The sequence below is a fragment of the Equus asinus genome, chromosome 5 (assembly GCF_041296235.1).
Source record: "Equus asinus isolate D_3611 breed Donkey chromosome 5, EquAss-T2T_v2, whole genome shotgun sequence".
Taxonomy (NCBI): Eukaryota; Metazoa; Chordata; class Mammalia; order Perissodactyla; family Equidae; genus Equus; species Equus asinus.
Genome location: NC_091794.1, coordinates 21,610,522 through 21,621,166, shown reverse-complemented (window position 1 = coordinate 21,621,166; position 10,645 = coordinate 21,610,522). Strand labels below are relative to the sequence as shown.

General features: G+C 42.2%; 1 protein-coding gene across 1 annotated transcript; it reads right to left on the bottom strand.

Annotated features, from left to right (window-relative positions):
• Nucleotides 1-3,345: 3,345 nt before the first annotated feature.
• Nucleotides 3,346-9,456, bottom strand: NDUFB4 (NADH:ubiquinone oxidoreductase subunit B4). The gene is made up of 3 exons (XM_014829584.3): nucleotides 9,124-9,456; nucleotides 4,696-4,842; nucleotides 3,346-3,464 (listed from the first exon to the last, which is right to left on the bottom strand). Exons 1-3 carry the CDS (start codon nucleotides 9,301-9,303, stop codon nucleotides 3,402-3,404), a joined length of 390 nt encoding a protein of 129 aa, XP_014685070.1. The 5' UTR covers nucleotides 9,304-9,456; the 3' UTR covers nucleotides 3,346-3,401.
• Nucleotides 9,457-10,645: the final 1,189 nt, after the last annotated feature.

Here is a 10,645-nt window from a genome sequence, read left to right as displayed (position 1 = left end):
GAGGAACTTTTTCTGATGGCTGTGGTTGTAACAAGCTTGAGTTGTTGGGCCAACAGAGGCAGCAGTACCAGTTGGGGCTCCTGTACCCAGTGCTCAGGGCTAGAACATCAGTCAGCATGTGGCAGCATTAAGAGCTCAGATGAGATGGCAATTGGTATTCTCACCAGACCACTTCTGGGTGTAATCTGGGGCATTGTTCATATAATAAAAAATCCTTTTTTTTTTTAAAGATTGGCACCTGAGCTAACAACTGTTGCCAATCTTTTTTTTTTTTTTTCCTGCTTTTTCTCCCCAAATCCCCCCAATACATAGTTGTGTATTTTAGTTGTGGGTCCTCCTAGTTGTAGCATGTGGGATGCTGCCTCAGCATGGCCTGAAGAATGGTGCCATGTCCATGCCCAGGATCCAAACCAGCAAAACCCTGGGCCACTGGACAGAGTGCACGAACTTAACCACTCGGGCCACGGGGCCAGCCCACTAAGAAATCTTTTGAAACTGATAAAACTCTTAAGAACACATTGCTCAATAATTTTCAGTGTTAAAAAAATGTTTTACGCTTCTCTGCATACTGCCTTCTTTCCAAGTTTAAGCACGAAAGTTTTTCCTATTACTAAGGTATACTAGAATAACTCCCAATGAAAGACCAGTATGATCAGGGATTAATATCTTTAATTTATCTTGTTTAAACTTTAAAATCATTAAGAAAAAAGGCATCAGGAAAATTGGGCAGTGGACTTGAACAAGCAAATAACAAAATAAATACAAATGGACAAAATATTTGAAGAAAAGTTAGACCAATAATAAATGCAATGCAAATTTTAAAGTTTTTATCAATCAGATTAAAAATAATAAACTCACTGAGACACTGTTCTAAATACTTCATAACTCATTAAACAATGAGCTTAATAACAATATAAGTATTATTAGTATATCTATTTTGAAAATAAGGAAACTGAGACACAGAGAATTTAAATACTTTCCAGGTCACTTCACCAGTAAGTGGAGGAGCTAGGATACAGCAGCAAGGAGGTCAGGGAGGTGGGACTCAAAGTTCCAACCCCCTAATCACAGGGTTGGTTCTCCTGGAAACCAGCCCCCATCCTTGAGTCAACTAAAGGTCACCTCATTAACATAATAAAAGACACCTTTACTGATCTCATCACTTAGGAAATCCCAAGGGTTTTAGGAGCTCTGTGCCAAAGCAGAGACAAAGACCAAATATATATTTATTATAAATCACAGTATCACAGGATTTCACTTTAATCTGAAGCTATGACTATCTCCCGGTCATTTTTGGCTTTTTGTACCTGGGAAACAGCAGACAAAAAGAAAAAAAAGGTTTCCATCTTGGCAGCACTAAGTGACCCTGATTACAAGGAGCTAGGGTTGCTGCTACACAGTGGGGGCGGGATGGGATATGCCTGGAACCCAGGGATTCACTGGTGCATCTTGGTGCTTCCCCGTCCAGTGACAACTGTGACCAGGCGATTACTGCAACGGCCTGATGATGCTAGAGTAACTAAGGTTCTGGCCTTCGGAAATGAAGGTCCTGCTGACTCCATCAGGCAAGCAATCTAGACCTGGTAAATTGATGGTCAAGGGAACGGAAATCCAGGAAGCATCATGGGGATAAATGATGACTATCAGTTATGGCCTCTGATCAGTGGCAACAGTGTGGACTGTAGTTTGTTCCCTTAACCCTCCTATTCTGAGATTGCAGCCAGTCACCCTGAATGACGTTAGATTGGACTTAATGTGTGCATAGATCCACGCAGTGCAGGGAGTGGATGAGGAAACTGTGTACTTCTTGTGCTGTCTCACTTCCTCTTGGCCCATCTTTCTACGCCTGTTGCTGCTGTATCTCTCAGCTGCCTGCAGGTGTGACCTGACAATACTTCAGCTCAGCTGTACAGCACATCAGTTTCTTTCTGCCCTAAGCTTCCTTCCTCCTCCATGTGAGATGCCTCTAAGAACCCAGCCAGCTGTTCTGAGGCATGCCCATGCCTGGAAGTGCAAGGGAATTACCTGCAAGAGTCAACTCCTGACCAATGGGCAGAGGAGCTAGTGGATAAATATTCACTTTTTCCTTATCTGGAGGGAAAATTCTGAGTACATTCCACAGGACTCCTCAGAAGGTCCCTGGTGGAATGAAGCCCCATTTCTCTAAGGCAACAGGCCAATAGCACACATGTGGTGGGCTTTCCTTCTCTCATCATCTCTGTTTCACTCTTACAGTCTCCCTCTTGTTCGCCCAGATCACTTCCCAACATAAACTACCTGAATACAAGCTTTTCTCTTGGGCTCTGAGTTTTGGGGTACCCCAGGCTCATACGAGGATCAAATGGAAGAATAGTTGCGAATGTTTTGACAGTTAAACCAATAAACTAATGTACATCAGCCCTACCTAGCATGCTGTTCCTCCTACAGCACCTGGTTTTATCCTGCCTTCATAGGTGAAATGGCCACCCTCCTGTTTCAAGACTGAACTACAAAGCATGGGGTAGCTTTATTTTATTGAACAATATTCTGTTATTTCATTTTCATCTTCGTGACCTCGTGAGGGAGGAAGCAGTACTATCTCCATACCATACGTGAGGATTCGAACGCCTGATATTCTAACTGCTAGGCTCCAGCTGGATTCTAGCCCAGGTCTGACCTCTAAAGCCCATGCTCTAGACCATTCTACTTCAGTTTATTTTTTTTTTCTGCTTTATTTCCCCCCAAACCCCCCGTGTACACAGTTGTATATCTCAGTTGCATGTCCTTCTACTTGTGGGCCTACTTCAGTTTCTCGGCACGGCCTCCAGCCTCCCTGTCTTCACACTCCACAGTGGCCCCCAATCCAGCCATACCCAACACACCTTGCCCTTTTGTGCCCTGTTGGCCGTTGATCTTCAGAGCCTAGATCCAATGCCATCTCCCTAGACAGAGGTGTTTGCATCAGCTTGCCTACATCACTTTCCTGAATCCCTACGGTGTTTTTTACCACACTGTTGTTACTGTTCTGCTGCATTTACCACTGGGGCTGGAGCCAGACAAGTAAGTAGTATCCACACATAATAAGCACTCAAATAATAACTGCTGAATAAACAGTTCTCAGAGTGTGCACTCCTTAAACACAGGTCCTAACTTTGTCTCACTGACTGTTGTATTATCAGCACATAGCACAAGGCCTGGCTCACAGCAGACACTCACTTGTTGAGCAGACACTCACTTGTTGAATGACTAGTTGAATGAATGAACGAGTCTGTTTCTTCATTAAACTGTGAACTCTTACAAAGTAGAGATTCTACAATGTCCAGCAAACATTTGTTGCATCAAGGTGATATTAAGAAGGAGAAACTATTTAATGATTAATAGAACATTTATTTAAACAATACATATAGTCATCATTGCCAGACTTAATATGAGATGTTAAATGTGCGATCCAATTTTCCTTCCTGGATAAGTTTTTCTTTCTTATCCTGTATAGACAGAAAAAAAAAAGTGCAATAAAAACAATGCATTCTGGCATAACCCATGGCACAACTCTGAAAAACAGGAATGAAACACTCCAATCCTAATTCCAATTCCCCATGGTCTGAAGCCTACAGAGTATGAGTGAGGAAGTGGCAGACTGAAGAAAGAAAGGGACAATAAGAAAACACTTCTATTGAAAAATACCTTACCCACATTTTAGCAAGTAGTACTGTATTACCCTACTAAAAAGCACACATCAAAAGCAAACGCAAACTCCTTCTGGGTAAGTGTGGCTTACTTTTCTGTTAAGTGGTAATTTATCAGACAATCAAAATACACACACTCTAACAGGAGAGTGGATTGGCCAGCTTAAGGCAGAGTTAGACGGGCGGGATCCAGTCTCGATAGCAATGTGAGGCCTAGGGGCTGGGCCTGGGCCTGGGCCTGGGAATCTAGTACCAGAGTGGTTTAGTGTCACAGATAAGCTGGGTTTTCTCTGCAATCATATACCCAGGCCTCTGATGACTGATTTCCACCACAGGCTGCTTCTGCTTTTCTGTTGTTAATGCATTAATAAGTTTTAATATTAAGTCACATAATGTGACCAACATAACTAGAATTTATGCAAACAGGGAACACACTAAATGATTTATGTATTCTGCTAACACTTAATCCAATAAACACTTCTCTTTAAAACAAATGAACTAAGAAAACTAAATACAAAAATTTGCAATGACAATATCTAACAGTTAATCAGAACAGAAAGGTTTAACTTCTGCATATCTAATGAGAAAAAAGAAATTAACTTTTTAAAGTTATTTCTGTATTCTCTCACTTAATATTCACAGTGTAATTTCCTTACATCATCCAAAACACACCAGGAACACTCTTTCATGAGCTAAGCTCAAGTCTTAGAAATTTAAATTGACTGACTCACTGCTTTAAATTCTAGAGCAGTCATTAAATTAAATCTGAAAGACTCAGAGGCCATCGTGATTTTTAACAAAGTATATTTCTATAAAAGTTGATATGATGAGGCAATAAAACCAAACATACAATTGAAATTTTCTGTTTTAACTCTTGCTGGAAAGGAATACAGATAAAAGAAGAGAAGAAGCCAAGAAAGAGTAGAGGGCAAAGGCGGGAGGAGCGCTGGAGCAGGCACCAAGAGGAAGAGCCTCAGCCAGCAGAGTGAACCCATCACACAGACACCAGACATCACGTCCTCATACTCACTCTGTCAGTTTTGAAAACATAATACCAGAAGAAGAGGGGCCCGATTCCAAACAGTGCTCCTAAGAGTGAGGTCTTGGGAGTGGGTCTGAAATTAGGATAGATATTTGCTGATCTTGCATAGGTCCAACGAAGCAAGGCAGGATCTTCCTAAAATTTATGAAAACAAAAAGTTACAGGAACTCAAGCAGGGTCACACGGAGAAACAGTCTCCCCAGGACTTGTGCGGAGGAGCACAGGAGACGCCTTTGTTCTCTACAATGGTTAAGGGGATTCTCTGAATATTCCTCAACAGCTTCAGGGAAGATCTTTCATTTCTAGCGTTTGTTGAATAATTCTGATGATCCTATTCAAATCCTTCAGAATTTAAGACTCTTATATCACCCTTCATTTCTATTATTTAAAATTTATTTAAAATTTAAGAATACTTATCTTTTAAAGCAATCAGAGAAGCCAGTTTTTCTCTATGATCATTTTTTAAAATTCTTTTCTAGACTGTTTTTAGCTTCACTGTCTTTCTTGAAGTGTGACCAACAGAACCACACAATACTCCCAATGAAGACAAACATTTCATATGCTCTGTCATGCTTTGAACTTTGTTTCCAGGACCCCTTCTAATGCTACCCCGACACTGGTCTTTCCAGGCTACAAATAAGCCGCAGGACAGTGAAGAGTGAGGTAGGCTAACTCTGAACTTTAAGCTTAAGCTGACTTGGTTATTTTAAGAGCAAAATTATTATATTTCACACTATTAAAATAGCTTTGTAGAAAAGACAAGGTTTTTAAAGAAAAATAATCAGACTGTCTTGGTTAAGGAAAAAAGTAATTGTCCATTTTTAATATTTATACTGGAATATATAAGAATAGCAAAATCTACCCCAAACACATAATTAAATTTAATTAGCAAAAGTCCCAAATGATTTTACAAAATTATTTGCTCCAATTAACTGATAGAGAGATAAAAATAAGCAAATGAAATCTGCTTTAAATCTTTAATACTAAGCTGTGAGGAAGGCATTAAGGTCAAACTTTAATACTAAGCTGTGAGGAGGACATTCAAGGTCCTGACCAACACCAAAAAGTCATGATTGGTAGGACTAAAATAATTAAACTGGATCTTCCACAGTAACATTTTAAACCAAACTGTTTGCAGAAACAGCAAAGAAGGTGAAGACACAAGATACAGGTTCATGGGGATGTTGAAGCTCAACACCTAAAAGGATAAATACATCTACTCTTGTATCTATCCCTTCTGCTATGGATGTATTTGAAAGACTCCCCTTCGAAGAATTCTCAATCTGTCGGTCACCTCTCTACAATTTAATATCTGCCAGATCTATCTTCCAGAAACACACCTCATTTTCAACAGCCCCATGTGCATAGTTCACTGAGCCCAGTACTGTTAAGTGAGGCTCCAAAACACACGCCATGGGAGACAGTTCTTTGCTACCACTCCATGTCCAAAGGACTGTGGGCAGCATCTGACATGGTGGACACTCCTTGAAACCGTTTCTTCATCTGGCTTCCAGGGCACACCCCTCCATGGTTTCCCTCCTAACTCTCCTGCCATTCCCTCTTAGTCTCTTTTGCATTCTTCCATCTTATCTCCCCAATCTCTTAATATTAGACCTCAGACTTTGCTAGTCTTTCCTATCTGTATTCACTCCCTTGATGATCTCCTTCAATCACATGGCTGTACATATCCATCAACCATAGGCTGATGATTCTCAAAATTATACCTCCAGTCCTAGACCACGACCCTGAACTCCAGATGTAATATCCAAGTACCTGCTCAACGAGGATGTGTTGCCTAACAGGATGTCAAATGTGATGTTTCCCAAATTGATCTCCCAACAGTCCACCTCCATCCCTGCTCCTCTCACATTCTTCTCTATCTCGGTAAAAGGCAAGTTCATTCTTCCAATCACTTACGTCAAAAACCCTGGAGTCAACCTGGACTCCTCTCTTTCCCTTATACCCTAAATCCAATCTGCCAGCAAACCTGGTTGGCTCTACTTTCAATACACACCCAGAACTGACCACCTCTAACCACCTCTGCTGCCACCACTCTGGCAGCCCCATCGACTAAGAGATTAGATTACTGCGAAAGCCTCCGGACTGTTCTCCCTGCTCCTGCCCTTGCTCCCCCACAGTCTATTTCCAGCTAAGCAGCCAGAGAGATCTTGTTAAAAATGTAAGTCCAGATTATGGGACTCCCTACTCAGTGAAAGTCCTCACAAGGGCCAACCAAGGCATGGGTGATCTAGTCCCAGGTACCTTTCTGACCTCACCTCTTCCTAACCTGCCCGCATCTTTCTCCTCTGTAGCCACAATGGTCTCTTCAGTATTTTTAGAATTAATTAGGCGCACTCCTGCCTAAGGACCCTCGCACTTGCCTTCCCCTCTGCCTAAAATGCTACATTCCTAGAGAGCTGTGTGGCTAGCTCCCTCTCTTCACTTCTTTCAGATCTTTACTCGAATGTCACCTACCAAGCGAGACCTTCCCTGGGTTTATCTAAAATTGCAGCTGCTCTCCCTCCTTACTACCTACACACACTCCTCATCCCCTTCTTTGCTTTATTTTTCTTCTTATCACTTACCACTATATCTAACATGTTAAGTGATTTCATTTCTTAACTTGTTTATTACCTGTCTCCTCCACTGGAAAGAAAGCTCTCCGAGGACAGGAGTCTGTACCTGTTTTCTTCTCCACTGTTACCACAGCATCTAAAACAGGGCCTGGCCCATAATAGATTCTGAGCAATTATTTATCACTGAATTAATCATTCTTAAAAATTAGGCAAGGAATTTCCATGCATTGATCAATATATGATTACGTCCCAGGCATTCATTTAATTAACAGAACTACTAACGAGGCAGGTATGACTACCTCTGCTTTTACAGGACAAAATTGAAACTGCCCTGGATCACAGAACTGGAAAAGAGAAAATCTGGAGTTTAAACTCAGCTCTGTTGGACTCAAGGCCTTATTCTTTTTTACTACATCATACTATCTGGCACATCAAATCCATTCGTGTGAGGATGTAAGTAATAAATGTCTCTCTCCACACCTTCTTCTCAAGTAAAGAAAGTTCTAGCTGGGGATGGTACAGCCAACTGGTTAAGCTTTGGGTCACAGAGACCCAGGTTCAAATTCTGCTTGCTAACAGAGTATCACTCTGTGACCTCCTTGTCCTTCCTTTGTTGTCATCTCATCTGTAAAATGGGGGCAGTAATAGAGCTTAACTCTTTGAATAATATTCAGAAAGGGTTTAGATAGTGCCTGGCACATGGTAAATTTCCTTCAATCCTCACAACTTCCTGAAATTCCTACAGAACACCAATGTAGCTGGTGAGAAAAGTTTTTTTTAAAAAAAAATATATATTTGACATCATACTTACACAGCTCACGGGCAGAAAGTTATCTATAAGCACACTTGTTAAATAATAATAGCTATCAGATTACTGGGCATATATTACGTGCTGGGAATGTTTCACGGGCTATTTCATTTAACCTCACAATGAGTCTATAAAGAATGTACTACCATTCCCATATATGAAGATCAGAAAACTAAGGCTCAAAGGAGTTAGGCAGACTGCCCAAGATCAGATAGTTTGCTACTATGTAGTGCCTTGGCACCGCACTCCAAAGTTTCAAAGGACTATGGGCAGCATCTGACATGGTGGACACTCCTTGAAATCGTTTCTTCACCTGGTTTCCAGGCCACACACCTGCATGGTTTCCCTCACTCTCCTGCCATTCCCTCTTAAGTCTCTTTTGCGTTCGTCCGCCTTATCTCCCCAATCTCTTAATATTAGACCTCAGACCTTGCTAGTCTTTCCTATCCGGATTCACTCTTCTAAAGCTGCAGGGTCTTTGGATCTTTAAAAGATGTAAACTGAAGAATCACTATATTCCCATCAGGAGAAAGCAATACTGCTATGAACTGTGCACTGAAAGATGGAAAAGGGCTTTAAAAAAACTATATATGACACATTTTCTGAACACTCATTACAAGCCAGGCACTGTGCTGGCCGATCACGTGCCTTATCTCATTTAATTCTCTAAGAGCCTCGTAAGACAGGAAGTACTATATCACCCCCATTTTGGGGATAGGAAGACGGAGGCTCAGCAGCAAAGTTGAGTAAGATTTTTCAAGATCACCCAGGCGGAAAGTGATCAAGCCAGGACTCAAACCCAGCCAGCTGTGAATCCAGAACGCGTCCTCTTTACCAAGCTCTCTGCCCAAGGTCAAAGGGCTAGTGAGTCGGCCTGCTCCCTGGGCCTGGAAGAGGGTCCATTTCTAAGACACTGATAAGGAACGGTGGCTACTCCGCTGTGTGGTCCCCCTGGGCCGGTCTGGGCTGCCCTGCTGAGGGGACCGCCCGGACTCTGGCCCTCGATTCCCGCCCGGCCGACCCGTCACTCACAACGAGCCCTCGGCGGCTGGGGTCGTTGTACTGAAGCAGATACTCCCGTTTAAGCCGGGATCTTATGGCCAACCGTTCAGCTTGCGCCTTCCGCGTTTCCGGAGATATGTCGTACTCAGCTGGGTCGAGGGTGGTAGGCAGGCTGGCCAGGCGCGACGGCTCGTACTTGGGGAAAGACATCTTGGCACCCCCCGGCGCACAACTGCGCCTGCGCGGCTCCGAGGCCCCGCCCTCTTCTGACCTTCAGCCTGAGGAGGTGCGCCTGCGCGTCAACCGGAGCTTGGAGACGGAGTTTAGCGGGAACTCGGCTCCCTGTTAGCGATCTGCGCATGCGCAATGTGCTTTCCTTCCCAATCCCACCAAACTATCGCTTATTGATTCTTCCTAGCAGCCTTATCTTTACTGACATAACCGAGCTTATGATGTGAAGTTCAGCTGTGTGGGACTCCAGAGAGAGGAAACGGGACTGACTGTGAAATCCTATTCCAATGTGCGTCCATCCAAGGTGTGTAACCTTGGGCAATTCACTTCCTTATCCTGGAGATAATGACTCCTATTCTGTCCACCTAGCAAAGTTGTTGTGAGGATTAAATAAGGTAATGAACAGATGCCAAAGTGCTTTGCAAAAGATAATTCCCTATCCAAGAAAAAGAGAATAAGTTTTTCCGTACGTTACCACATTAGATCCATACATATTAACCAGAAGAGTATTTTTCATAGGCACGAAATAATGTTTAATAGGAGAATGATGTTATAAGAGAGGTGTTGCCTGCCTGACTATAGTAGATCAGAAAAAAATGAGGTATTGAGTATATGGAGAACACATGTCAGTACCCTGTGGACCAAATTACACAGGCTTCTCAACTTTGAATTTTCATTAGTGCTATGAGTCAAAGAGGAGTAATTTCACCAATTGTATCATAGCATCATGCTGTAAGAAAAGAATTCAGAAAAAAGATTTGCAATTTTAAGTATTCCAATTAAGTCTGTTTCTATAAATACCAAAATATATCTTCGTTGGCCTAATCACAGTGGTTAAAGTTCCTCACACTCTGCTTCAGCAGTCCGGGTTCAAGGATTGGATCCTGGGTGTGGACCTACTCCATTCGTCAGCCACCCTGTGGAAGCGTCCCACATACAAAGTAGAGAAAGACTGGCACAGATGTTAGTTCAGGGCGAATCTTCCTCACAAAAAATAAGTAAATAAAATAAAATAAAATTACCTGTCTAAAAAAAAAAAATGAGGCATTGAGTAAAGCTCGTGAAGAAACAGTATCTTGATTAAAATACTAAACCCTCTCTAAAATCCTTAGCATTCTGCGGATGCTAAGAATGAAAAACATCCTTAAAGATATGAAAATAGGCATAGGGGCATTGTGTCTTACTATGAAAGATGATTTGGGAAGAAAAGGAAGATAACCTGAAATGAAACCTCCTACATCCCTACTGTCCTTCTCTCTCCCCCACTATCACCAAGGGAAAAGAGCAACTTCAAGTTGCACAGCAGGGTCTTTGGGTACCC